At 53.3% G+C, this 27,573-nt stretch overlaps 2 protein-coding genes across 4 annotated transcripts in view; both read left to right on the top strand.

Annotated features, from left to right (window-relative positions):
* VPS16 (VPS16 core subunit of CORVET and HOPS complexes) overlaps positions 1-3,211 on the top strand; it is a 34,239-nt gene extending 31,028 nt beyond the window's left edge. The window contains exons 23-24 of the mRNA XM_065405770.1: positions 304-407; positions 2,745-3,211. Of these exons, the coding sequence (XP_065261842.1) occupies positions 304-407; positions 2,745-2,889 (249 nt within the window). The 3' untranslated portion in view covers positions 2,890-3,211. The remainder of the gene's footprint in view (positions 1-303; positions 408-2,744) is intronic.
* A 1,326-nt stretch (positions 3,212-4,537) lies between these two features.
* Positions 4,538-25,852, top strand: IDH3B (isocitrate dehydrogenase (NAD(+)) 3 non-catalytic subunit beta). Of its 3 annotated transcripts, none has more exons than XR_010561463.1 (13): positions 4,538-4,586; positions 5,114-5,197; positions 7,370-7,462; positions 13,792-13,912; positions 15,978-16,038; positions 16,540-16,672; positions 17,533-17,666; positions 18,239-18,341; positions 19,237-19,383; positions 19,634-19,728; positions 19,889-19,949; positions 20,711-20,862; positions 25,626-25,698. XR_010561463.1 is itself a non-coding variant. In XM_065405849.1 (12 exons), exons 1-12 carry the CDS (start codon positions 4,551-4,553, stop codon positions 25,701-25,703), a joined length of 1,146 nt encoding a protein of 381 aa, XP_065261921.1. In that variant the 5' UTR covers positions 4,538-4,550; the 3' UTR covers positions 25,704-25,852. The 3 variants fall into 3 exon arrangements, 1 of the variants encoding a protein (XP_065261921.1); XR_010561462.1 differs by having other exon boundaries at positions 20,711-21,469; positions 25,626-25,686; XM_065405849.1 differs by lacking the exon at positions 20,711-20,862 and having other exon boundaries at positions 25,626-25,852.
* Positions 25,853-27,573: the final 1,721 nt, after the last annotated feature.

Genomic DNA, 27,573 nt, shown 5'->3' with positions numbered 1-27,573 from the left:
CTTAGACGCAGCACTGGCAGATCCCAGATGGGGGCTCAGGTCGTCCCAGCATGGGACCCTGGAAGCTCACCTCTCCTCCAGCTCCCAGTAGAATTGCACCAGCCCAGGGGGCGGAGTGTGAGGTTCCGGGCACAGGCACTGGGGCACTAAAGAACACCCCCAAAGCCAAGGGCAGAGGCAGGTGCAGCGGGTGGGGGCGAGGGTTGAGATGAACGAGGTTGGTGGCAGAGAGCCAGAAGAGCGGCCCCACGAGCCGAGCCTGCCGCCTGCACTGATTCCCGTCTCCCTTGTTCTCCATACCAGCCCTTTGTCGAAATCTGCATGAAACATCACAACCGCCACGAGGCCAAGAAGTATGCTGCCCGCGTGACCCCGGAGCAGAGGGTCAAGGCCCACATCCTGGTGAGGTACGTCTGCTGGAGAGTTAACGGGGAGCGGCCCCTGCTAAGGCAGAGCAGAGTGCTCCAGCTCCCCAGGAGACCCTGCATGGGCAGCATGTCTGAGCGCAGAGGTGGGGGTGGGAGGGGGTCGGCTGGGTTCTGAGTGTAGGGTGGGTTGCAGATGTGACCTGGGATTCATGGGCGTTTCCTGTGTGAACCATAGAATCTCAGGATTGGAAGGGACCTCAGGAGGTCATCTAGTCCAAACCCCTGCTCAAAGCAGGAGCAATCCCCAACTAAATCATCCCAGCCAGGGCTTTGTCAAGCCGGGCCTTAAAAACCTCCAAGGAAGGAGATTCCACCACCTCCCTAGGTAACCCATTCCAGTGCTTCACCACCCTCCTAGTGAAATCGCATTTCCCAATATCCAATCTAGACCTCCCCCACTGCAACTTGAGACCATTACTCCTTGTTCTGTCATCTGCTACCACTGAGAACAGCCGAGCTCCATCCTCTTTGGAACCCCCCTTCAGGTAGTTGAAAGCAGCTATCAAATCCCCCCTCATTCTTCTGTTCTGCAGACTAAATAATCCCAGGTCCTTCAGCCTCTCCTCCTAAATCGTGTGCTCCAGCCCCCTAATCATTTTTGTTCCCCTCTGCTGGACTCTTTCCAATTTTTCCACATCCTTCTTGTAGTGTGAGCCCTCACCAATGTCAAATAGAGGGGAATGATCACGTTCCTCGATCTGCTGGCAATCCCCCTACTTGTACAGCCCAAAATGCCGTTAGCCTTCTTGGCAACAAGGGCACACTGTTGACTCATATCCAGCTTCTCGTCCACCGTAACCCCTAGGTCCTTTTCTGCAGAACTGCTGCCTAGCCTTTCGGTCTCTAGTCTGTAACAGTGAATGGGATTCTTCCGTCCTAAGTGCAGGACTCTGCACTTGTCCCTGTTGAACCTCATCAGATTTCTTTTGGTCCTATCCTCTAATTTGTCTAGGCCCCGTCTGTGCCCCATTCTGTCAAATGCCACGAGCCCTCTCAGGGAAGGGGGTGTTGCTCTCTGCAGGGGAGGAGCTCCTTTCGATGCACTGGCGTCTGGCTCTGTACTGCGACTAACACCTCGTCTTGTGGTTCAGAGAGAGGGCTTCAGGGTCCCCCACCCCAGCGTGGGAGGAGTGTCACAGGGAGATGAGGAGCAGGTGGGCAGTTAAGCTGGGGTGACAGGGTTTTATGAGCAGGGAAAAACCCACCCCTTGCAGAGGAGGCGGGGCTGCCCTCTCCTGCACCTGGGGCACCGAGGTCTGAGTGTGGTCAGTGTGTCTCAGGTCCTGGGCTGCCATAATTATTGCAGGGCCCTACCCCCGGAATGAACGGAGACTCAATGAGCTATTAACTCCATGGCTGAGTCATTCTGCTTCTGCACCCTAGCGGGCCGTGGTGCACGTCTGCTCATCTTCCCCCACGCTGTCCTGTGCATTACAAGTGTCGTGGAAAATCAACCACCCGTTGAGTTTGGATCAGATCAGCCTGAGGCTCCTTTATTGATTACAAGCGCGGGGGGGGGGGGTAACAGCTCTCAGTAGCTGCAAAACACACAAGCCTTTTAAAGCTTAAAACCACAGACAAATTACACATACATTTCATGTTGATTACCTTCTTTGGAATACAATTGCAAAATTTAATAAAGGTCAAAAGCAGAAAGAAACAATCATCTCCCTTATTTGGCTTTTCCTGTTGTTGTTTGTGGTTTGACTTTTCTAATGCTTCCATTGTGGCTACAGAAAAACAAGCTTGGCTGTGGCAAATTGCGTTTGGGGACTTTCCACTTCGCCTCCTCATGTCCCCTGTACACAGAAGGCCATTGTTCTGTTTTGGGGACTTTCCATCCCACTTTTGCCTCTTCGTGCCCTTTACACCCAGAAGCAAGCTCAGCTAATACTTCAGGCCTACTAGCTTGACCAAAGCCTGAGGCCCTCTGTACATTTTCCTTCACGCAAGGAACAGTCCTGACGCTGTCTGCACGCAGGAGGTGGGGCACGCGCCTGCCTGCAAGGAATGAGCTTCCTCTCCACGTGCTCAGCCTCCTGTGTGTGCTGCATGGGCGTGGCCTTGGCGGCGGCTGCATACCCGCGGCAGCATGCACCGGGGCGGGGGGGGCGCACTTACCCGCGGCCGCATGTGCCCTATGGGGGCGGGGGGGGCCAGGTATCCCTGAACCGGCTGGGAGATCGCCAGCTAAGGCAGGGTGGTGTCGGTGGGTGGGATGGGGTGGTCCCACGGCAGAGGGAACCGGGGGAGACGGAACCTGCCTCTCTGACTCTGCCCGGGCATGACGCTGACTCTCCCATCGTTTACCTACAGAGAGTTGGACCAAGCTGCCGATGCTGCCATTGAGCACAAGAATGAGAACGAGATGAACCTCGTCCTGTCCAAGTGCACTGCGGCCACTGACTCCTCCGTCGTGGAGAAGATCAATCGCGCCAAAGCTCAGATCCTGAAAAAATAACCCCTCCTGCCCTGCGGCCGCCCCCTCGCAGCAGCCTGCTGTGAGCCGGCCTTCTGTATGTTCCCGAGGGGTAGGGGACACAGTCTTGGTGCTGATGTTACAAGGACAGGAGGCCTGGAGCTTCTCACACATGCAGATCCAGCCCAGGGGCCCACCAGCATGACCTGGGGCCCGGTATTGGGGAATCTAAGGTGGCAGCGATCCCTGTCCCTGGGGTGCGATGGACTCCTGCCCTCTGGAGTTCAGGGTGCTTGGCTGGAGGTGGGAGGAGAACTCGCATGCCGTGTTACTCTGCAGCTGGCCACCCTGCTGCATCCCTGCTCATGAGTGACAGCCTATCCTGCTTAGCCCCCATCCCTGCCCTGTGCAGGTGCATGTACCATCTTCCTCCCCTGAGCCAGCCCCCCCCCAGCACTTCTGCCTCTCCCTCAGCCAGCACCACCATCCTCCCTGCAGCAGCTTCTCTCTCAGCACAAAAGCTGGTGAAGGAGCCACCGTTCAGATAGCAATGGGGCCTCTGGCAGGAGCAGCCTCCTCTCCAGCATAGCCGCAGTTCCAGCAGGCCCAGCTTCCCCTATCCTGGCGGTGGGGGGAGATTGGCTCAGCCAGGTGAGCAGGGGGGGGTTGTGGTGCCCAGCAGAGCTGGTGGGGGGGGGGGGGGGGGAAGAGGGGGCAGTAAAGTCTGAAGCTTAGTGACTGTGCTGTAGGGCGGGGGGCTCTGATGTCTGGATTCACATGGGGGAAGGGGAGATGGCCTGTCACGCTGTAACCTTCACTAGGGTAAATAAATGGCTGAGACCCCCGCACACGCTGTGTCTGACTGCTGCCGCCCTGGGGGGGCGAAGCTGGGACTTCCTAGGGCACGTGTCCCTCAGCTGCCACCTTTTCAGGTGGGCAGGAGGCCTCTTCCTGCCATGCTGCGGGCAGTGAGCGCTGCCCTGCTCCCAGCCCCCCCAGGAGCTGGGCAGGGTGAGCTGCAGCCAGGCTCGGTGGGGTGGTGCTGGGGGGCAGTGCTGTCCCCCCCCTTGCAGACCTGGTGTGTTCACAGAGCTAAGAGCTGGCAGGGGCGAGGGGACATTGTCCTTCCTGTTTCCTGGCATTAGGGCCAGGCAGGTCAGGGGGGCTAGTTGCCCTTCCTCCTCCTCGAGCCTGGCATGAGCCTACGGGGGGGAGGGGGGTAGAGCCAGCCCCACTCCCCGGGTATTTCTACCCCCACAGCCTCTGCCCCACCCGAGTGCAGGGGGCTGGAGCGAGCTGCCCCATGGCCTGGGGTTCCAGCCCCGGGCAGCGGCGTTCATCGCCTGTCCTTGGGGGGCTCGCTGCCCCCAGCGCCGGCCCTGTCCCCGCCCCCGCCGGAGTCAGCGCCCCTCTGGCACCCCCGGGCCGGGACCTGGCGGGAGCCGCCTCGCCCCGCCCCGCCAGACCCCCCCGCGGGGTCACAGGGGGGGACAAGCCACAAGCACGTGGCCAGCGACCCGCCCCCGGCCTGGGAGCCCCGCCCCGCCCCGCCCCGGGCTCCTCCCCTTGTAGCCCCGCCCCCTCGGCGCTCACACTGCCCCCCCGCTGCTACTGCCTCCGCGGAGGCGCCAATCGGAAGTGACGTCTCTGCGCTCGGGCCGTGGTGTCACTTCCGGAGCTGCTTGGGCTTGTGGGATTGCAAGATGGCGACGATCAGCGGCGTCCGGGCAGTTGCCGGGGTGAGACCCGCGCGGGGGCCGGCGGGACGGGCCTGGGCTCCTCCCGAGGCGGGGGGCGCGTCGCCCGGGACTGGGGGGCAGGAGATGAAGGCTGGGGGGCGGAGGGAACGGGAGGCTAGGCCGGGCCGGCGGGGTCAGGGGACTGGGGTCGGGCTGAGGGGGGGCGGGCAGGGGAGCGAGGCTGGGTGGCGGGTGGAGGGGAGGCCGGGGGCGGGGGACGGGGGGTGGGCTGAGGGGGGGCGGGCAGGGGAGGCGGGTGGAGGGGGGGGTGGGCTGAGGGGAGGGAGGGGGCGCCGGGGGTGGGTTGAGGCGGGGCGGCCAGGGGAGCGAGGCTGGGAGGCGGGTGGAGGGGAGGCCGGGGGCGGGGTCAGGGGACTGTGGTCGGGCTGAGGGGGGCGGGGAGGTGGGGTCACGGGACTGGGGGTGGGCTGAGGGGGGGGCGGGCAGGGGAGTGAGGCTGGGTGACGGGCTGAAGGGAGGGAGGCCGGGGCTGCGGGTTTCTTATTTTCTGCCTCTTTCCCCTGCAGGCTCTTCTGCGCGCCCAGGGCCGCGGGGCCTGGAGGACCCTCAGCGCCGCCTCCGCCGCCCCCCAGCAGACACTGCGAAGCCAGGTGAGAGGCCCCCTTGTACCCATGTGCCTCTTCCCAGAGTGGGGAGATGGCGCCTCCCATCCTCCCCCGCTCCCCTGGGGGAAACACGGTCCCTATTTCAGGGGGGCCAGGCTGGGCCAGGCGCTGCTTGGGAGGGTTTATCAGGTTCACTGCAGCTCTGCTGCCAAGTCTGGTTCCTGGCTATTCTGTTCTTAACCTATTTAGGCCCCTGTTCCGTGCTCATCACCCTAGTAGCTGAGTGCCTCTCAGTCACTCACTGAGCAATGTGCTCACATATCCCGCATGTGGTGTTTGATCTCCCAGCTGCTAACGCGGGGGCTCTTCCGTGGGTTTGGTTTTCAGGGGGCTGAGTCTTTCTCCAGCACAGAGTCAGATGGGGAGGGTAGCGGGTAGATGGATATTTCTCTCTATTCAAGGAGCAAAGATGCAGTGACCACAGCAGAAGAAGTGAAGTGCTGAGGATGCATTAAAAAGCCACAGGAAATAACACGGAAAACACTATGTGGGATAACATGGACTCATCTGGAGAACAATGAGGCAGGGGCTTAGAGAACCGTTTAGTGGCTGCTGTGTGCAATGAAAGGGTAGCCATTGGTGACTGCATCTTGAGGATAGAGCTGTGACTGTAAAGGTCCTAGTGTTGCCAACTCATGATTGTATTGTGATTCTGATAGTACCTGGTGTTTTTCTTAAAGCCCCAGCACCTGATGTCAAATGTTAGCAGCTCTCATTGTGCAGAGAAGAACTTAAAATTGTGAACCCCAAATGCTCAAAATCCAGAAGGCAAAGAAAGAACCCCACATTATTATTTAAATGTTAAAAGACCTTTTTTTTTTTTTAACCCATGACTTTTTGGAGCTTTGCCCTGGGTTTTTTAATGCTTGGGGCTGGCAGTATAGAAGTCCAGAGAGGATAATTACGAGTCCTGATGTGGAGTTTACATATGGGGAGAGATTGCAAAAGCTCGGGCTGTTTAGCCTAGGAAGGAGAAGACCTATAGGGACTTGACTGATGGGATTTATGACTTCTTGTGGAAGTTGGTTAGTGCCTTTTTTTTAAACTTCGTCTCATGGGTCATTGAATATTAATGACAGGTAAATTTAGAACAAATAAAAAGAAATTGTTTATACAGAATATGGCTAAATAATTTATAGACGCATAGGGTCAAGGTCAGATACTAAGGTCAGATTTTTAAAAGGGCTGGCTAAGCTTGTAACTAAGACCATTCTGTAGAAGTTTGTGCTGAAATGGAGTAATAAAATCCCATGCTTCAGGACATCAACTGATCACTACAGTTATTAGGAAGGGATATTTTGCCCTATATACAACAGTGGCCAGGTGTACTAAGATTTTTCATCTTCCTTTAAAGCATCAGGTGTTGGCCGATGTAGGAGTGGATGGACTAATGGTCTCCTATGTTAAATATGGGTGTCCTGGTAGTCTTTGTCTCTTTCTCCATCGTGGGATGAGGAAAAGTTTATACAAAATCTCCATCTCAAGTGCTCGTTCTCTGACTCTTTAGCTTGTGATGCCTGTTGACTGACATTAACTGTAACTCTTATATATAAAGACACCTATTAATTTTGTATATGGGTGAATGATAGGTGGTTTAAATTAAAGGTAAAGCTGTCTCCTGGGTACAGGGAACAAATACCATGCAACCTCTGACCCTCTGTGCTACTTTCAAGTAGCAAGCTTTGCCCTGCGCATTGGGTCTCTTCTGATTTAATCCATCAGAGAGAGTTTCATGGGGGAACTGAATGTTGCTACAGAGAGTCTTGGGTCAGTTTCTTCTGGAAGATTCCTGTATTCTCCTTCATCAGAGGCCAGGTGTTTCCCAGAGACATTGACCAACAGAGAGGGTCTTAGCAGCTCCCATTCACCCTTTGACCGTTGTAAGGACTCAAATCCTGGTACCAGCTCCACCAAGGGGATTGTCCCTGAGCATACCTGTGAGATCTAATGGCATTGATGACCCCCAATATTTTGAGAATGGCAATTCTCATCTTGCTGTTTCTGGCAGTAGCGTGAGAGCCACCTCTGACTGGGCTTGCTCTCTCAGAAGAGGTGGGTGCAGTATTGCAGATAGGGAATGCGCTGTCCCACTCTTGTTGAGTGATATTGTGTAGGATGGTGGCAGGAGAATTAACCGCTCGCTATTTCCTGTTCCAGACAGAGAAACATGAAGGGATGTTCAAGGTCACCATGCTGCCTGGAGATGGGGTTGGCCCGGAGCTCATGCATTCTGTCAAAGAGGTGTTCAAGGTAATAGCCACTTACTCGTCATTGAGGCTGAGGGGGAGATGGAGAAATGACGTAATGGCAGGAGTTGGATTGTGTATGTGGCTCCTGCCATATCCAGGCGGGACTGTTCTCTTCCCCTTGCTCCCAGACGGTTGTGGATGGATAAAGCCATTTTAGTTCTTAAACCCTTTTCTGTAAGTTAACTGAAGCTCAATTCACTTCTTCTCTTTAGTGCAGAGGTAGGGTTCTAGACTGAAAATCCTGGAGGAGGATGTCCCCTGTTCTCCCCAGAACAGGTTCAACATGGGTAGCAACCATGCCAAGCTTCCCACATATACCCTAGTGTGCACTGACCCTAACCTACAGGGGCCCATTTCAAAGAGTGAGAAGATGAGTTCAGTTTCTCTGTCCCAGTCAATCCTTGTGTCTCTGATGTGACTGCCGAAAAAAATCTCATACCCGCTGTGGCCGTGGGTCTGACGTGGATGCTTGAGTCATCTACACCAGTTGTGTTAGGGGTTACAATGCTGCTGTTGCTCAAATGTTTGGAACCCTCTTAACTGTGTTTTAACCATATTCCCAATCCATCCTACAGTCCTGCCCTGACCAAGGGAGTAGCACAGTTTGGGGACAAATTTAAAACCCAGACAGACACTGGCTTTGTTACAAGACAAACCTGCTTTTAACCATGGCAGGAGCAACTGTCGTAAATAAATCTCCTGACATGGAGGTAGTTGTATAAAGTCTCGTCTGCACTATACTAAGAGACTGGACTGAGATCTGGGACCCAAGTAGTCATCAGATGGCAGAAACTTTCATTTGGAAAAATAATTTAAAATATTTCATGATTGGACACACAAAAGGAAATGACTGACTCTCTCGTAGTAGCTGTTAGGTTACTGGTCACCTCCCTTTGGAAAAAGAATCCAACTCCAGAGGAATGGCTCAAAAAATATAGGAGGTGGTTGTTATGGAAAAATTAATACACCAGTTACATACCCAGAAAACTAGCCAGAGGACAAATAGATACTTTGGTAAGGAGCTCCTGGCCCTCAAAGACCATGTACGGACTTTGGAGGCCAGGGTGGCGGAACTGGAGGAGCTGAGAGAGGCAGAGAGGTATGTTGATGAGGCTTTCCGGGACACTGTAGAATTGTCCCACCTCCGCTTAGACAGCACCTGTGCTGTTAAGGAGGAAGAAGGGCCCAGGGAAGTAGAGCAGTCAATGGGAGCCGAGGGAAACTTTCCCGTAGTTGGGACCCTCCTTCCAGATGGTTCTGGGGTTGCCTCTCGCACGGAGGTTGCCTCTCCGGGGGAGGGAACTCCAGTTTCTAGGAAAAGGCAGGTGTTAGTAATGGGAGATTCGATTATTAGAAATGTAGATAGCTGGGTCTGTGATGACCGGGAGAACCGTATGGTGACTTGCCTGCCTGGTGCGAAGGTTGCGGATCTCTCGAGGCATCTAGATAGACTTATGTGTAGTGCTGGGGAGGAGCCGGTGGTCGTGGTACATGTAGGTACCAATGACATAGGGAAGGGTAGGAGAGATGTCCTGGAAGCCAAATTTAGGCTGCTAGGGAAGAGACTGAAATCCAGGACCTCTATGGTGGCATTTTCAGAAATGCTCCCAGTTCCACGCGCAGGGCCAGGTAGGCAGGCAGAGCTTCAGCGTCTCAATGCGTGGATGAGACGATGGTGTAGAGAGGAGGGTTCACGTTCATTAGGAACTGGGGAAACTTCTGGGATGGGAGGAGCCTATACAGGAGAGATGGGCTCCACCTAAACCAAAGTGGAACCAGACTGCTGGCACTAAACATTAAAAAGGTTGTAGAGCAGTTTTTAAACTAGGAGATGGGGGAAAGCCGACTGCTGCAGAGGAGCGTGTGGATCGGACACAGACTTCCCTTAGGGGAGAGTCTGATGATAGAGAATCTCCAGGTTATAGTCAGGAGCAGAGGACTGAAAAGTATAATGTAAGGGCCGGATCAGATGATAAACAGCCACATAAAAAAGAATCTGGCACATCAGAAAAAGACAGGCTAATAAACAGGGACAAGTTTTTAAAGTGCTTGTACACAAATGCCAGAAGTCTAAATAATAAGATGGGTGAACTAGAGTGCCTTGTGATAAAGGAGGATATAGATATAATAGGCATCACAGAAACCTGGTGGACTGAGAGCAATCAATGGGACACAATCATTCCGGGGTACAAAATATATCGGAAGGACAGAACAGGCCGTGCAGGGGGAGGAGTGGCACTATATGTTAAAGAAAGTGTAGATTCAAATGAAGTAAAAATCTTAAGCGAATCCACAGGTTCCATAGAGTCTCTATGGATAGAAATTTCATGCTCTAGTAAAAATATAACATTAGGGATCTATTATCGACCACCTGACCAGGACAGTAATAGTGATGATGAAATGCTAAGGGAAATTAGAGAGGCTATCAAAATTAAGAACCCAATAATAGTGGGGGATTTCAATTATCCCCATATTGACTGGGAACATTTCACTTCAGGACGAAATGCAGAGATAAAATTTCTCGATACTTTAAATGACTGCTTCATGGAGCAGCTGGTACGGGAACCCACAAGGGGAGAGGTGACTCTAGATTTAATCCTGAGTGGAGCGCAGGAGCTGGTCCAAGAGGTAACTATAGCGGGACCGCTTGGAAATAGTGACCATAATACAATAGCATTCAACATCCCTGTGGTGGGAAGAACACCTCAACTGTCCAACACTGTGGCCTTTAATTTCAAAAGGGGGAACTATACAAAAATGAGGGGGTTAGTTAGACAAAAGTTAAAAGGTTCAGTGACTAAAGTGAAATCCCTGCAAGTTGCGTGGGCCCTTTTTAAAGACACCATAATAGAGGCTCAACTTCAATGTATACCCCAAATTAAGAAAAACAGTAAAAGAACTAAAAAAGAGCCACCGTGGCTTAACAACCATGTAAAAGAAGCAGTGAGAGATAAAAAGACTTCCTTTAAAAAGTGGAAGTCAAATCCTAGTGAGGCAAATAGAAAGGAGCACAAACACTGCCAACTTAAGTGCAAGAGTGTAATAAGAAAAGCCAAAGAGGAGTTTGAAGAACGGCTAGCCAAAAACTCCAAAGGTAATAACAAAATGTTTTTTAAGTACATCAGAAGCAGGAAGCCTGCTAAACAACCAGTGGGGCCCCTTGACGATGAAAATACAAAAGGAGCGCTTAAAGATGATAAAGTCATTGCGGAGAAACTAAATGGATTCTTTGCTTCAGTCTTCACGGCTGAGGATGTTAGGGAGATTCCCAAACCTGAGCTGGCTTTTGTAGGTGACAAATCTGAGGAACTGTCACAGATTGAAGTATCACTAGAGGAGGTTTTGGAATTAATTGATAAACTCAACATTAACAAGTCACCGGGACCAGATGGCATTCACCCAAGAGTTCTGAAAGAACTCAAATGTGAAGTTGCGGAACTATTAACTAAGGTTTGTAACCTGTCCTTTAAATCGGCTTCGGTACCCAATGACTGGAAGTTAGCTAATGTAACGCCAATATTTAAAAAGGGCTCTAGGGGTGATCCCGGCAATTACAGACCGGTAAGTCTAACGTCGGTACCGGGCAAATTAGTTGAAACAATAGTAAAGAACAAAATTGTCAGACACATAGAAAAACATAAACTCTTGAGCAATAGTCAACATGGTTTCTGTAAAGGGAAATCGTGTCTTACTAATCTATTAGAGTTCTTTGAAGGGGTCAACAAACATGTGGACAAGGGGGATCCGGTGGACATAGTGTACTTAGATTTCCAGAAAGCCTTTGACAAGGTCCCTCACCAAAGGCTCTTACGTAAATTAAGCTGTCATGGGATAAAAGGGAAGGTCCTTTCATGGATTGAGAACTGGTTAAAGGACAGGGAACAAAGGGTAGGAATTAATGGTAAATTCTCAGAATGGAGAGGGGTAACTAGTGGTGTTCCCCAAGGGTCAGTCCTAGGACCTATCCTATTCAATTTATTCATAAATGATCTGGAGAAAGGGGTAAACAGTGAGGTGGCAAAGTTTGCAGATGATACTAAACTACTCAAGATAGTTAAGACCAAAGCAGATTGTGAAGAACTTCAAAAAGATCTCACAAAACTAAGTGATTGGGCAGCAAAATGGCAAATGAAATTTAATGTGGATAAATGTAAAGTAATGCACATTGGAAAAAATAACCCCAACTATACATACAACATGATGGGGGCTAATTTAGCTACAACGAGTCAGGAAAAAGATCTTGGCGTCATCGTGGATAGTTCTCTAAAGATGTCCACGCAGTGTGCAGAGGCGGTCAAAAAAGCAAACAGGATGTTAGGAATCATTAAAAAGGGGATAGAGAATAAGACTGAGAATATATTATTGCCCTTATATAAATCCATGGTTCGCCCACATCTCGAATACTGTGTACAGATGTGGTCTCCTCACCTCAAAAAAGATATTCTAGCACTAGAAAAGGTTCAGAAAAGAGCAACTAAAATGATTAAGGGTTTAGAGAGGGTCCCATATGAGGAAAGATTAAAGAGGCTAGGACTCTTCAGTTTGGAAAAGAGAAGACTAAGGGGGGACATGATAGAGGTATATAAAATCATGAGTGATGTGGAGAAAGTGGATAAGGAAAAGTTATTTACTTATTCCCATAATACAAGAACTAGGGGTCACCAAAAGAAATTAATAGGCAGCAGGTTTAAAACAAATAAAAGGAAGTTCTTCTTCACGCAGCGCACAGTCAACTTGTGGAACTCCTTACCTGAGGAGGTTGTGAAGGCTAGGACTATAACAATGTTTAAAAGGGGACTGGATAAATTCATGGTGGCTAAGTCCATAAATGGCTATTAGCCAGGATGGGTAAGAATGGTGTCCCTAGCCTCTGTTCGTCAGAGGATGGAGATGGATGGCAGGAGAGAGATCACTTGATCATTGCCTGTTAGGTTCACTCCCTCTGGGGCACCTGGCATTGGCCACTGTCGGTAGACAGATACTGGGCTAGATGGACCTTTGGTCTGACCCAGTACGGCCTTTCTTATGTATTTGGTTACCATTTATTAAATACTCAAAATACATTCGCTTTCTAAAAAACCAGCACACCTCTCCAATTTTTTTGAATGTCAATATTTGATAGACATGCCTGGTTTGTTAAATATGCTGTGACAAAGTTCCTCCTCTATCTTGGTGGGTCCTGCGCTTATTGGCGGATTTTCTTGCCTCAGAGATTCACCATGTGGGTTGGGGAACAGCCCAGAAACCTTCCCCTCTGGAAGAACCCACAGTCCAGGTCAATTGGGAGGTTTGGGGGGAACCCGGGCCCGCCCTCTACTCCGGGTTCCAGCCCAGGGCCCTGTGGACTGCAGCTGTCTATAGTGCCTCCTGTAACAGCTGCATGACAGCTACAACTCCCTGGGCTACTTCCCCATGGCCTCCTCCAAACACCTTCCTTATTCTCACCACAGGACCTTCCTCCTGGTGTCTGATAACGCTTGTGCTCCTCAGTCCTCCAGCAGCACACCCTCTCACTCTCAGCTCCTTGCGCCTCTTGCTCCCAGATCCTCACACTCGCACCACAAACTGAAGTGAGTTCCTTTTTAAAACCCAGGTGCCCTGATTAGCCTGCCTTAATTGATTCTAGCAGCTTCTTCTTAATTGGCTCCAGGTGTCCTAATTAGCCTGCCTGCCTTAACTGGTTCTAGCAGGTTCCTGATTACTCTAGTGCAGCCCCTGCTCTGGTCACTCAGGGAACAGAAAACTACTCATCCAGTGACTAGTATATTTGCCCTCTACCATACTCCTGTACCCCACTGGTCTGGGTCTGTCACAATGCGTAATCAGATAATTCACTCAATTTAATAAAATCACTGAAAATGACAAGTCCTGAGTAGTGTCAAAATGCTCTCTCTACCACTGTAACACCCTGTTAGAGACCCATTGTTTACATTTCAGTATAATGTTCATCTAAACCAAAGTTCAGTGTTGTGGTGATGATTGTCTGTCTCTGATAGTTACATGCCTAGGATTGGTAAACCTGTTATAACTTCCTAAACAAAGACATAGTTTCAAAAACAACAGCATTTCACTATGAATCTGGAGCTGGATTGAATGTCACCTAGAGATCAGAGGCTCTGATCCCATTCCTAATCCCTAAAACCATCCAGTCCCCTCCTCCTCCCAATACACACCATCCTCAGCCTATGCTCAGAGAGGAACCAGACACTTGAAGGTGAAAGGCTCCGTGTCCCAATCTCCTGATCCACCCAGTCACCAAGCTCATTTTGGGTAATGCATATAAAGAGATTTAATGAACAGACTCTTTACATCTGTGTCTGTATTGGGCAGGCTGCTGGTGTCCCTGTGGAGTTTGACGAGCACCACCTGAGCGAAGTGCAGAACATGGCGTCAGAGGAAAAACTGGATGAGGTTGTTGACTCTATGAAGCAGAGTAAAGTGGCCATTATAGGTATGGGATGGTGGCAGCTCACTGACTGCATCTGTCAGGTGTACACGGATCTTTGCCCACTCCATGCTATAGAATCTCCCCCAGCCTCCAAACCGCGCTTTCAGACTGCGGGGCTTTTTGTGGGCTGACGATTGGAGAAGGAAACCTGGTGCCAGTTTTCCTGATTTCTATCTCCAGCTCTGTGACCTGGAGAGGCTCACGTAACTTCCGTGCCTCAGTTTCTCATCTGTAAAATGAGACTGGTACTTATCATCTGACCGGCTGGGGAGTCTCAGGACCTTTCTGACCCTTGGATGGAAAGTGTTTGGCATGTTTAGTAATAAAAAGGGGACACTGAGGGTTTGTGACACTTTGGTGCAGGTAGATGAGGTGCTTCTAGGGTAATCTTACTGCCTCCCCACACAAGGGGGGTCATGCTGCTGTCGCGTGTCAAGATGGGAAGGAGCAGAACAGCTTTTAGCTTTCTCTGCTCTGATGTGTTTCATACACCAGGGATCCCAAAGCACTTTGCCCAATGCCAGCTCCACTGTGGTAGTGCAAGATCTGTGTAAAGCAGACTCAGCAGCCGTAATGCACTTAGCAGTGCTCATACAGTGCAGGGCCACTTTATCTTACGTAGGCTAGTTTGTACAGAAGATACTATGTTGGCTTACAGATCTAATACGAGGGCACTGCAGCTTGGAATGTTACTCCCTCAGCCACCAGCAGGTTCTATCAGTCAGGACACCGGAATTGTGCCAGATTCTTTAAAAAGTGCCTGGGGATTTCAGTCTTCTTCCCAGAAGTTGCCAAGGGTAGTAGTTGTAGTAGTCTGGGTGGTCTTGTCTCCTCCAGCCAGCACTCCTAGTGTCATCCTAGAGTCCTAGATTTTAAGGCCCGACAGGACCATTATGATGATTTAGGTTGACTCATTCATGATGCAGGGCAAAAACCTTCACCTAGTGATTCTTACATAGAGCACCTTAGGGCTCAGATTTAAACACAAATCTTTTAGAATGAGAGCCAGTCTCTATGTAAAGACTTCAAGTGATGGAGGATTTACCACATCCGTTGGTGAGCTGTTCCAAAGGGTAATTACTCTGACTGCTAAAAAATTGCATCTTATTTCCAGCTTGAATTTGTTTAGTTCCAACTTCCAGGCGTTAGATCTTGTTCTACCTTTGTTTGCTAGATAAAGAGCCCGCTAGTATCTGATGTCTTCTCTATGTATAAGTACTTATAGATGGAGATCAATTTGCCTCTTAATCTTGTCTTCAGTAAATTAAATAGATTCAGCTTCTAAATATCCCGTGGAACTTTTTGCCAGAGGATGTTGTGAAGGCCAAGACTATAACAGGGTTCAAAAAAGATCTAGATACATTCATGGAGGACGGGTCCATCAATGGCTATTAGCCAGGCTGGGCAGGGATGGTACCACTAGCCTCTGTTTGCCAGAAGCTGGGACTGGGCGACAGGGAATGGATCACTTGATGATAACCTGTTCTGTTCATTCCCTCTGGGGCACCTGGCATTGGCCACTGTCAGAAGACAAGTATCAGGGGGTAGCCGTGTTAGTCTGTATCTACAAAAACAACAAGGAGTCTGGTGGCACCTTAAAAACTAACAGATTTATTTGGGCATAAGCTTTCGTGGGTAAAAACCTCACTTCTTCAGATACATAGAGTGAAAGTTACAGATGCAGGCATTATATACTGACACATGGAGAGCAGGGAGTTACTTCGCAAGTGGAGAACCAGTGTTGACAGGAGACAGGATCCTGAGCTAGATGGACCTTTGGTCTCACCCAGTCTGGCTGTTCTTATGTTATCCTGACCGGGCATAAGTTCAGATTCTGCTGTGAGACTGGATCACATAATATGTGGCCCAGAGGTACCAAGGGGCCGGACCCCAGTGAACTCTGCACATGTTGTGCAGCACTGTAAGCTCCTTACGCAAGGGTAGAAACAAAATCCCCTTTCATTCCCCCGTGTCCCATGCTGTGGGGTTCCCAGGGTTTATAGTAGCTGGTAGTTGATTTTGTACATGTGCTTTCTTACCAGTTATGCTGACATTTCTGTCATTACAGGAAAGATCCACACTCCCATGGAGTACAAAGGAGAACTGGCTTCCTATGACATGAGGCTCAGGTGTGTTTCTGTCTTGCATGTTCAAAGTCCCTGCACGTCAACAGAAGTCAGTAAGAAATCTCCTACTGCAAACGAGCTATTCAGGGTGTTCTGGACACCTCATTTATGAATGACATTTAGGCACTAAGTGCAGGGCAGGGGTGAAGTTCATGGGTTAGCAGAGCACAAAAAGGCACCTGCAAAATCTTCACTGGCCAGACACTTTGTTTTTCTTACTCATGATCCGTTGACTCTGCTTCCTGCCGTGTCTTGGAGATCCTCCAGGAAAAGTCGGTAGGTGGGGTTCGGGATGACGGTTTATGGACACATCTCACAGAGGGCCCAAGAGGCGTCACTGGAGAAGGGAAATGGGATTAGCAAGTGGCCAGCAACAGGGGCTAGGCTTGTATGGAAGAATCTCTCTTTAAAATTCTGATCAAGATGGGTCTGTACCATCACACGGGATTTATTGCTGGCCTGGAGGTGGGAAGAAATCTCCTGATCCTGATGTTCCTCTCACAGGCGCAAGTTAGACCTGTTCGCCAACGTTGTCCATGTGAACAGTTTACCTGGTTTTAAAACACGGCACAACAACTTGGATCTTGTGATTATCCGGGAGCAGACGGAGGGGGAGTACAGCTCTCTGGAACATGAGGTAGGGGAGCCTCTGTCCTGCACCCCATCCCTTTCTGTGCCATACGGGGAGGCCAGTTCCTGGCCTTGTATCTGGTACTTCCCTGATGGCACAGCATTAGACCTTGGTGAGTTTCCCTGTCCTTGTGGCCTCGTCCTCGCAGAGTTTGGCTCACACCCTGCTCGAGTGGTGGTGCTAGGAGGAGAGTGGGGATATGGGGAAGAGCCATCCTGTGTGATGTGGGTGTTTGGAGGGACAGGCTGAAGAGGAGAAGATGCTTGTAACTAGACTGTGTGACAGCCAAGGGGGTGAAGAGGGGCTAGAACTATCTACAAGGACTGGAAGTGTGTAAAGCCCAAGTAGGAAGCGGGATCAGTGTGGAGTCAGGAGCTGTAACCAGGAGTGGTGGCGTGACTCCAGGGAAAGGAAAAAGGCCAGGGACTGGGAGAAGCTTCCTGCCAGCGTTTGGCTGGAGAATGGTCTCCCAAGGAGAAGTGGTGCTTTGGGGGACATACTAGTCTGGTCAGAGCCCTGGAGAAAAGACTCTCAGGGCCGATTCCACAGTGATGCCTGAGGAGATAGGCGGTCTTGAGTTCCTCAGGGGCCTCTCCCTCTGGGGTCACGTGTTTGCTCGAGGGGATGCACTACATCTCTTCCTCTACTTTCCTCAAAGGAATCAGACGGGGAGTTAAACTCCACTTCCCTTGGAGCCTGAGCCCAGGGTCAGTCCAGGGGCGAGAGCTGCAGCCAGTGCCATGCAGGCTGGCGGGGCTGAATGGGATCTCCTCGGGTGTGCGCTGCCAGCTGTGGCAGAGCACAGGGTTGTGTTGCACCTGGTCCAGCACAGCCAGAGCCGCTAATGTGTTTCCGTCAATGTTCAGAGCGTGAAGGGAGTCATCGAGTGCCTGAAGATCATCACCCGGGACAAGTCGCAGCGCATCGCCAAATTCGCCTTTGACTACGCCACCAAGAAAGGGCGTTCAAAGGTCACAGCAGTGCACAAAGCCAACATCATGTGAGTGCGATGAGACGGGTCTGATAGCACAGGGACCAAAGTGGGGTGTCTAGCAGTTATGGGATACGCAGCAGCTGCCACCCAGTAGCTCTTTGAAGTCCCCTCTCTGTCTCATGGAAGAGTCTTTCAGTGCAACTCGGAGTTGAGTGATGTTGACGCTTCCTTGGCATTAGTGCTCTTTGCACGTGCTTAAAACACCAGCATGGATGTAACTGAGAGCCCAGCAGTGTGAGACAGTCAGGCCTGGCTGTGTGTCTGCAGGGTGTTGACGGGGAGGGTGAGATGCTTGTTCACTCTCTGGGTGAAATTCTGGCCTCATTGAATTCATTGGCAGAACTCCCACTGACTTCACCTCTGTCTATCATACATACACCTACGTCGGTGGGGTGCAGCGGGACCTGCCCGTCTCTGAGCCGCTCTGAGTTCAGTTCAGACAGTGAGTGTTTTGAAAGGAACGGTCAGAAAGCTTGTTGGGTGGCTGAGTCCATCATCACGCCCCTGCTCTCCCGGCAGGGGAAGCTGGGGCAGCGTGGAGTCTGTTAAAAGGAATGTCTGTCGCTCTCTTTCCTCAGGAAGCTGGGGGATGGGCTCTTCCTCCGGTGCTGTGAAGAGGTGGCAGAATTGTATCCCAAGATCAAATTCGACACCATGATAATTGACAATTGCTGTATGCAGGTGAGAGTGGCTTGCAGTCCCGTCCCCTAGTGCACCCCTCTGGTGCTGATCATCTGCTTGAGCAAAGCCGGTAAAGAACCTAGCTTGGTAGCCAGCAAGCTCAGGTGCCACTTGGAATGCTGTCTGCGACCTGCTTTGTGAGGGACGCAGTGTTACCTGGGCTGTCAGATCACTTTGTATCATGTTCTTTGTCGTGCACATGGACACGTAGCGCCTTCCTTTCGGGGCTATGCCAGGAGCTGTAGGTGCCCAGCACCTCTGGTAATCAGCCCCTCGGGAATAATTCCAGATAATCCCATTTTACAGAATTCTGCTTGCCTGCAGGAGTGATTCTGACAGATGAGTAAATTCTCTGTTTCACCATCAGTCCCCCCAGGAAAGCTTGGAGGTACCCAGGGTTTCCAGGCTGGTACTTCTCAATGACAGTTTTGCCAGGTTTCTCTGATTTTCTTTCTGAGAGTGCGTAGGATCTCAGCCCTGGCGGTGGGATGTATGGGTGGGTGGCTTTATTTCAGTAATATTCCCAGTGCCTGTTGGTCCTCGGCTGCTGGGGCTCTGGGGGCATTCACCCATCTTGCTTCTGTACCCTGGGAACTCTTGAGGCAGCTACATTGTCATCTCAGTTCTCTTCTCAGCCCAGTGCGGCTGCCGAACCTGGGTGCGTCCCAAGAAGATTGTTTGCCTATTAATGCCCAGGCGCTAATCTGTGAATGTCATTGCTTAGGCCCCTTGTTGGCCAGCCGAGGGCATGGTGAGATCTGCCCCTTTGGGTGACCCCATCAGCACTGGTGTGCCCTGAAGGCCCCGAAGTGCTGCAGAGTAAGCTAGCCCATGCTGATCTGTACCGGGGAGGGAATGGTCTCATGCACGTCTACTTCTGTTCCCCTCTGCGTAGCTGGTGCAGAACCCCCACCAGTTCGATGTCCTGGTCATGCCAAACCTGTATGGAAACATCATTGATAACCTGGCTGCTGGCTTGGTGGGAGGCGCCGGCGTGGTTCCCGGGGAGAGTTACAGTGCCGAGTACGCGGTGTTTGAGATGGTAAGGGACCCAGCTCTGCCACAGCTTCTGTGTCCCACTTGGGTGACTTCCCTTGCTCAATCCCTCTCACAGCTGCTTTGTTCCCTGGCTTCTGTCATCTTCCCTGTCTCCTACCACTGGGCCAGTGGATCCAGAGAGCCCCTCCCAGGATGGGGCTGGACGGCACCCCCCCACCTCCCCCCACCCCTTCCCCCACACACACCGCGGCAGCAGTGTAGAACATGGTCTGATTGTGGTTCTCTTCACGCAGGGTGCTCGCCATCCCTTTGCCCAGGCCGTGGGCAGGAACATTGCCAATCCCACTGCCATGCTGCTCTCTGCCGCCAACATGCTGCGGCATCTCAAGTAGGTGCTTGTTCTCGGAGGTGCGCATGCTGCATTACATGTGGAGGGAGGGAGAGGGGGGCAGGGCATGCCAGTCTCTGGGGGGGCAAGCCAGGGGGGAGGGTGTGAATTCCACTGGCATACACAGGGCTGGAGCTGAAACGTTTGTTCTTTTTGCTAGCTTGGAATATCACTCCAATGTGATCTCTGATGCGGTGAAGAGGGTGATTAAAGTCGGTAAAGTGAGTACCAGGCAGCCCTGAGCCCTTACCTCTTGCCTGTCCTGGTCCAGAGCTCCCAGAGTATCTGCTTCCTTTCTGGAGCCTGCTGGCTGGGACTTCTCTCTGCTCCCGTCCCCGTGAGGGGGAAGCAGCGCAGTGTTTGCCACTGGGTTGAGACTGTAGGGGAATTCCTTAGCCCGGGACTGGCCTTGCGTAGCGTGGGGACTTACTGCACCAGAACAGACTGATTCTCAGGCCCTGTTGCACTCGTCTGTGTCGTTCTTACCTGCCCCAGACCGATTTCCTGTTGTGACGGCGGTGGAGATGTTTGGGCCCCTCCCCAGGGGAGTTCTTGGGTAGAGTTCACTCTCCTCAGGAGAAATCAGATCCCCAGGCAGAGATCACTGTCTCGCCATCTCCATGGCCAGGTTATCAAAGCTTCCACTGAGCCAGGCCAGCCAACTCGTTTGGGCTGTCTGTGTTTGTAGAACGGGACGCAGTTTGTAGACGTTGCTGTGTTAGTGTCTCGCTCCCTGCTTGTCTTCACGCCTGATGCTGCTAGTCTCTGCTGGCTGTGGGGGGCTTGGCGCGCGTTAGTGTCTATTCCAGTTTGCAGCAGGGCTGTGGGGGGAGCGCAGGAGGTTTTCAGAAGGGGGATCAGGAGCTGGGGGAAGCTGCTTTGCTGTCACCATGTTTCCTGTCCCATCTTGTGTTCGTTTCCCTGGGTTCACATCCACGTTTCTCCCTTTTTGTTTCTCCCCCTCCCTGTGTTGGATTTTTAGGTTCGGACGCGGGACATGGGCGGTTACTCCACCACCTCGGACTTCATCAAGTCTGTGATTGACAACCTGCACCCACACTATGGTGTCTAGGTCCCCACCTGAGTGTGGGAGTTCCTTGGACTTCACTCTGATCTCCAGCACCCATTTCTAGTGTACAAACCGAATGGACCTTTCTCGCCCTGCTCCCACCCCTAGGGGCGAACCTTGGGCTGCTGGAGCCAGCCCGCCTGAAACCGCAACCCGAAGGGGGAAGGGACTCGCCTCTCCCCCAGCCCAGTTATCAGTTACCAACCTCAGTCGTGGTCAGATGGTCACCACAAAGAGACGTGGTCTGAGTGCAGGATTGGGAGCCTGGGGTCTGATCCTGGCTCTCCCACTGGTTCATTGTGCAGCCTGGGGCGAGCCAGTTCACCTCTCTGTGCAGTAGGGATAGCGCTCACCGCCCTACACTGCACGGGAGTTCAGGGTCAGCTAGGTCACAGTGCTTTGTACAGTGCTTTGAAGCTGAGAGAGGACAGCCTAAATATTCCACTGCTGCTCCAGCTAAGGCCCCCCTGCAGTGTGGCTGACCGGGGCTGTCACGTCCACGTGCTCTCGTCTCGTCCCTGATTGCTGCTGCAGGAGCATCTGTCTACTCCAGAGGGGCTTCGCCGTAGCTTGGGACCATCCGGGGTGGAGACAAATGAAGTGACAAATGGAGTCTAGTATTGGCTTGGAGTGAAGTAGAATTTCATCCCTGTTAATCTGAACAGATGGAAAGTAGGAAATTTCAGTCTCTCCTGGGGGGGGGGGGGGGGGGAAGAAAGCTTTTAACTCCCTATGTCCTCCTAATTTCATCCCCCCTCCCAAGGGAAGATGCTTTCCCTACTCTGTTAGCAATAAAATTCAGCACTGACCTCAGAAAGAAGTCTTAGGCACTGACCAGAGCTCGAGGCAGCAGGCCTAGCCCACTCCTCCCAGATCAGAATGGCCCCACACAGGTAGGCTGACACTCCCGGACACGTTGATGTTTCCAGCTGACGCAGACCATTCTTGGGGCCTGTCTGTACCTCCAGGCTGCTTCTCCTTATGTCCTGCCAACCAGCCTCCCTGCCGAAACTCCGGCCCTTCCCTCAGGCTGTCTGCTGGGCAGTGCTGTAGGCCAGTTCGCCTGCCCCATGTGGTGTGCTTCAGAGCAGAGTGCAGTCCCCATTACTGTAGCATCGTCCTGCCTGTCATCGTTCCCTGCAACGCAGCGTGTGCTGGGCAGCCTTCCCCTTGCATTCGTATGGGGCTAAGCCGTGGGGTGCACCTGGGAGAGGCAGGGGGGTTATGAAGAGCGCGGGGCTCTGCAGTGACTTGTCACATTTCCCAAGAGAGCAGAGCATCTGCTCTAGCCAGGCCTGTCTAAGGAAGAAGAGAGGCCCAGGCCCTGCGTGCTGTGCATGTCGGAAGGGAGGGGCTTCCTGGGCCGCATGTTTAAAATGTGGCGTGAATGATGCGCTTGCTGCTTTGCATGCATGGTGTGCACTGGTGTCATTGACACGCCGGATGCCAGCACCTCCCCGCGCAGGCAGTCGTGCTCAGAAAACACGCATGCATGTACACTAGCGGGAGCTTCTGAAACGCTGGGCCTAATAGTGAAGTCCTGAAGGGTTAAGGAGACCATGACCTCTTCCCTGGGTAGAATTCCAGCTGGGCCAGGCTGGGGTCTGGTTGTGGGGGAGACCGGAAGGACCCGAACAGCAAGGCTGGAGGTAGCTTGTAGGTGATGGATTAGGCAGGCAGGGCTGGGCCAGGCATGCACCTCCGGGCTCTCCGGCCCCTATCGCGGTGCTGGGCCGCTGCCATGCGGGGTGGGAGTGCGCTTCAGGAAATGCAGAATGTATTTATTGGGCTTTGTACTAATGCTCATGAATAAATTATCAAACTCTCCCCTCCCTCCCTGCCTCTTCTCAGGTGCTGCGTGTCTCTGTGAGTCCTAGTTTCAGCCCTGCATGAGGGGCTCTCCCCAGCACACGTTACTGGGCACGGCCAGAGGCACCCTCGGCCCTGCCCTGGTAGGCCAGTGCAGGAGCCAGATCGCTCCAGAGTGAGAACCCGGCTGTGCTGAGCCCTGAGCGGGGGGAGGGAGGGAGTTGGCCCCAGCAGGAGGGGAGCTCCAGAAGCGTGCTTTTTTCCTGGTGGCTGGAGGCGAAAACGTTGCCTCAGGGAGCCAGCTGAGGGTGAAGCAGGTCTGGGCCTCTGCGTGGGTCATAGGGATTGACCTAATACCTCTGCTAGCATGTAGCGATTCCTTCCGAGAGCCCGGGGGGGGGGGGGGGCAGCCTGGGAGTTCTGTGCCTGCCGTTTAGCAAGTGTGCAATGCGTGTGCAGGTGTTGAACACACACCTAGGACCCTGGTCACAGATCAGAGCCCCAGGGTGCCTGGTGCTGTACACAGAACAAAAAGATGGTTCCTGCCCATCTACGACCAGGCAGGTGGGGAATACAAGGAACCGATGAGAGAGTATTGATAGGCAGTGGTATCCATGCCCCAGTCTCCTCACCAGTGTCACGGGATTTCTTTTGTTGGCGTCCCATCGAAGGAGAGATGTGGAGGAGGAGGAGGTGGTTTTGTGGCTGTTTTACAGGGACCTCCTAAGGGTGAGGGCAGCAGAAGAGAAAGCAGGCCAGGGCTCCTTTGAAAATGATGTGCTGGGTGCCGGAGGCTGAGCTCATGGGCTGATTGGCGGCAGGAGCTGCTCTCTCGATAGCGAATGAGATGATAGGTTGGGAGGGGACAGGCTGAGAAGGGCCTTGATGTGCCCGAGGAGGGCTGGGAAGAGAGGTGTACGCCCCAGCCGCAGTCTGCATGGGTCGAGGGGGGGGCAAGAGGGCGTGGGTGGAGGCTGGAGAGAAGGGCCTGGCAGGGGAGAGAGCTGGGGTGGGAATGGAAGAGGAAGGCTGAGAGAGCGGCGTTGGGTGGACAGCAGATGGCATCAGCAGTGAGGAGAGAAGAGGCAGGAGCAGGAGAGAAGCCCAACACCCCCACCACAGGGAGCGTGAGCAGGGAGCCCGCTGCAGAGGCTGCATCGGCCCGAGGGACCCAGGTGTCCTGTGCTCCAGGCCTGCTGCCCACTCAGCAGCTTTGCCCCGGGGGGGGGGCAAGATGAGCGTGTTCAGACACTGTGGGACCAGTCAAAGCAGGGGCCTTCAGCTGCACCCGCCACTGCCTGCCTCCGACTAGCTGCTGGGCTCCCCTCCCGTCTCTCTGTTACTTTATTTAGCCCGATGAAGATGGATGTCAGCCTGCAAAGCCCCTGCGTTTCCCCTACTACAGACCTGGGGCAGCGCAGTCGGAGCCCAGGACGTGGTGGGGGGAATTGCTGAGTAGCTCAAACTGATCGTAACTGGCCTTGTTAGGGTTTGAAAGGGTTCGTACCAGCCCCTCAGGAAGCTGGTGCCCAGAGCTGGGTGAGGTAGGATCAGAGTGAGCGAGCAGACACCGGCACACCCCTAGGCCTGCCCTCCCTCCCAGGGCCAGTGGGGTTCTGGCCAGCCTGGTTTCCAATCTCCAGCAAGGAGGCTTGTGTCTCTTCTCACTCCCACGGGCAGGAAGAGTTACTCCTAGTGCTCGGCCTCAGCTGCCCCCTTCATCCAATCCCATTCTTCTCCCTGGGGGGACGTCACCGCCCTGCCCCCGCTTGGGGGTTCCCCATCCCGGCTCAGTGAGCACTCAGGCCTGGTGCGACTACATTGTTCAGGGGCGTGTGAAATCCACACTCCCCGCATGAGGCCGTTACACTGACCTAAGCCCGGGTGTAGACAGCGCTAGCTCGCCAGGAGAATTCGCCCGTCGGCCTAGCTAATGCCTCGCGGGGAGGTGACGTACCCAGGCTGCCGGGAGAACCCTCCTGTGGGCAGAGGTCGTAGCTACTGTGAAGTGCTGTAGTGGCTCACGTGTAGACAAGGGGTCAGCAAAGCTGGAGCTAGATCTTGGCTTGCTCTAGCTAAGTCAATTCTCGCAGTCTCTCCCTGCCCCCCAAGCAAGGACTGACCATAGCCTTGCGCTGCCATGACGCTTGGCAGATGCAGCTCACAAGTATGTTACAGTTCTTTGCTCCTGTATCAAGAGCTCCAGCCCCTCTGTTCCCCAAGAGTTCGATGGGGTTTAAATGCTTGAGGGCAGGGTGGGCAAGGGTTAGAGTGTGATGGGAATGGAGGAGAGCTGGTGACTGCTGGGCACAGTGGGGGGTGTGTGCCAGGGCAGGGACGAAGGCAACACTAGGTGGGCAGAAGACGGGGCAGGGATTAGCATGGCAACCTGAGAGCAGGTGTTTGTGAACGCTTGACTGGGGGGATGCTGGTTTCCATAGCGTGTGGGGGAGGCAGGCGCTGGGTTTACCTGCATGTGCCCAGCTTAATCGTGTGTCTCTGCTCATGTTTCTATTCATGCTTGGGCTCATGGCTCTGTCCTCACAGGTGTTTGCGGCTCCTACCCATTTAGTCCCCTCTGAGAGTGTCATTAACAGGCTGCGGTCTTCCCCTGCAGGCAGTGTCCTGTGGCAGCAGCGAGCCAGGCCCTGACACTGGCCCTTTCCCCTCCGCCCTTCGCAATAGGGCTCTTTATTATCACCCCAAGCTGTTTGGTGGTGGTGGCTTGTCCCCGGTGGCGAGCCTGGGCCCAGCCCTACGCTGCTGGGAGTGGTTCTGCAGCTGGGCAGAACGCTGACAGGCTAAGGGGCTATGTCTAAACTGATGGAGGAACAGCCGTCGCCTAGCAGCCAGGAGCGTGGGGGAAAGCCCTTGGAGCCGGGCCCTCAGCAGGTCCTGTTTTGAAAGGCCTGGCCCCCGGGCAGGGCTCACTGCAGAGCACATGGGGCAGAATGCTCAGAGGGCTCCTGCAGCGTACCGCTCTGGGCCAGGCTAACAGGTCCCACCCCTGTCTTTGCAGGTGCGGACGGCAGACATGGGCGGATACGCCACATCCATCGACTTCACCCAGGCTGTGATTGCAGCCCTGGCTGACTAGGCCCCGCAGAGGCTGCTGTTCCTCCCGTGCTCCTGCTTGCTAATCCTCACGGCTTTGAATCCAGCTGCCTGGTAATTTATTGCCTTCAAGGGGGAGCGTCCCCATGCATAGGCCTCTCTGTCACACACAATAAAGCAGCCTGCTGGCCACATCTCTTGCTGGGGGTTTCTGCCAGGAGGGGGTGCTGTTTGATCTCAGCCCTCCCTGCACCTGAGCCTGTGGTAGAGCCCAGAGCCGACACTAGGGGAGATAGAGGGGCTGGGCATACAGCCCGCTCTGCCCCCAGGGTGTGGGGAAAGAATGTAGGGGGGGTTCTAACCAGTTCCTGGGAGAGTGCACCCCCCACTTCAGTAGAGGCCCAGCTGCGTGGGGGCATAGAATGGACATCACCCCGAGGCTGCTAGTTGTAAAAGGGTCACTCCAGTAGTGCTGGGGGGGGGGGGGGGGGGAGCTGCTGGACTCAGGGACCCCCATTCACAGCAGGAGGGAGAGTCGGACCTTTCCCTGCTCTCACCCCACCCAGGGCTCTTTCCATCCCCTGGTCCCAGGGCAGACATTGCTGCCTTCCCCCTGGGGGAGCAGAGCTCAGGCCACTGGCCAGGGGCTCTCAGCAGCACTGGCTGTAACATCTGCTCCGCATTTTGTCAAAGCCCCCCCAGGCCTGGCTCAACGCTAATTGAAACAAACATGAGGTGTGTAGCCCCAGAGCCTCGAGTCACAACTGCTCGCCCCACCCCCCTTCAGCCCTCTGGCCCCTGCTCTTTGCTGTGCCATCTTTGAGCGGCAGTGACCTGAGCAGCAGTAGTTACAGTTAGCTCTGATCACACACGAGACAGGCCCAAGCCGGGGCTAGATTCAGATGGGAAACCAGCCAGCGGTGACAACGGCTATGAAACTACAAACACCTGGCGGCAGGTAAGGCCAAAAGAGCCCATGAGAGCAGCCAGTCTGCCCTCCTGCTTTCACGCCATTAAACGGGACCTGGCTACCCTGCTGCTGAACCCAGCAGTTTTAGTTAGGCTCAGATTGGTTCTCAGGTGCCTAGACTGGTCTGGGGGACAGGCAGAGACTGAGACCCCAGCCATTGCAGGGGATAGAGGTTTGAGAACCTGCCCACCTCCGTGGCATTTGTCTATAACACAGCAAGTGTTGGATGCCACTTCTGATCAATCCGCCATTTCAGGGGGGCGTTCTAGGCAGCAGTGGCTAGAACTCAGCTGTTGGAGAAAATGGGGAAAAAACAGGAAGCCCCGGCCTGCTTGTTGGCCCTGAGGCTGGGGATGTGCTGTCTTGCAATTGTCTATAGCTCACACTGGGTGCAACAGCCATTAACACCTGCGCATCCTCCCTGCAAGTCTTCTGCCCCCACCCTCCTGGCTCAGGGAGGGAGCACTGAATGGAAGAGTTAAGCAAAGGGACCTGTCTCTGCTGTCAACAAACATGGGCAAAACCGAACTGCTCATTTCCAGCTTCTGGTCATCTCTGGAATCCCCCCCACAATCCTACTGAGGTTTTATCCTCTCCCCCATGCTTGGTTTTTAGGACAGGGGTTGTAAAGGGCCCCGTTGGGTAATCTAGCACAGGGAGAGCACACAACGGTTATCGTAGGCAAACAGACAGTGCTGGGGTGCTTAGCTATGATGATTGGGGGGGAAGAAAAAAAAAAAAAGACCAGTACAGGTGCACACACCCCCAGCTTCACAGTGCACACCATTGCTGGGGTCCTGCCTGCGACACGGGCTCAGCGATGCAGCCTGAAGGAGGGACTCACAACTGGACACAACCTGCCCTATTTTAAATCTTTACCCAAGAAATTAAAGCGCTCTGGCCTTGAGCAATCGTCTTCCTCTGGCTCATGCTCTGGGCAGCT

This window comes from Emys orbicularis, chromosome 5 (genome assembly GCF_028017835.1).
Source record: "Emys orbicularis isolate rEmyOrb1 chromosome 5, rEmyOrb1.hap1, whole genome shotgun sequence".
Classification (NCBI taxonomy): Eukaryota; Metazoa; Chordata; order Testudines; family Emydidae; genus Emys; species Emys orbicularis.
The sequence above is the reverse complement of the archived record's forward strand: the minus strand, read 5'-3'. Positions and strand labels throughout refer to the sequence as shown.

Excerpts from the sequence above, each read along its gene's own strand:
- IDH3B (XM_065405849.1), top strand. The coding sequence starts at position 4,551 with ATGGCGACGATCAGCGGCGTCCGGGCAGTTGCCGGG. Across the intron at positions 17,667-18,238 it reads GTGCACAAAGCCAACATCAT|GAAGCTGGGGGATGGGCTCT; the intron begins GTGAGTGCGATG and ends CTCTTTCCTCAG. Across the intron at positions 18,342-19,236 it reads TTGACAATTGCTGTATGCAG|CTGGTGCAGAACCCCCACCA; the intron begins GTGAGAGTGGCT and ends CCCTCTGCGTAG.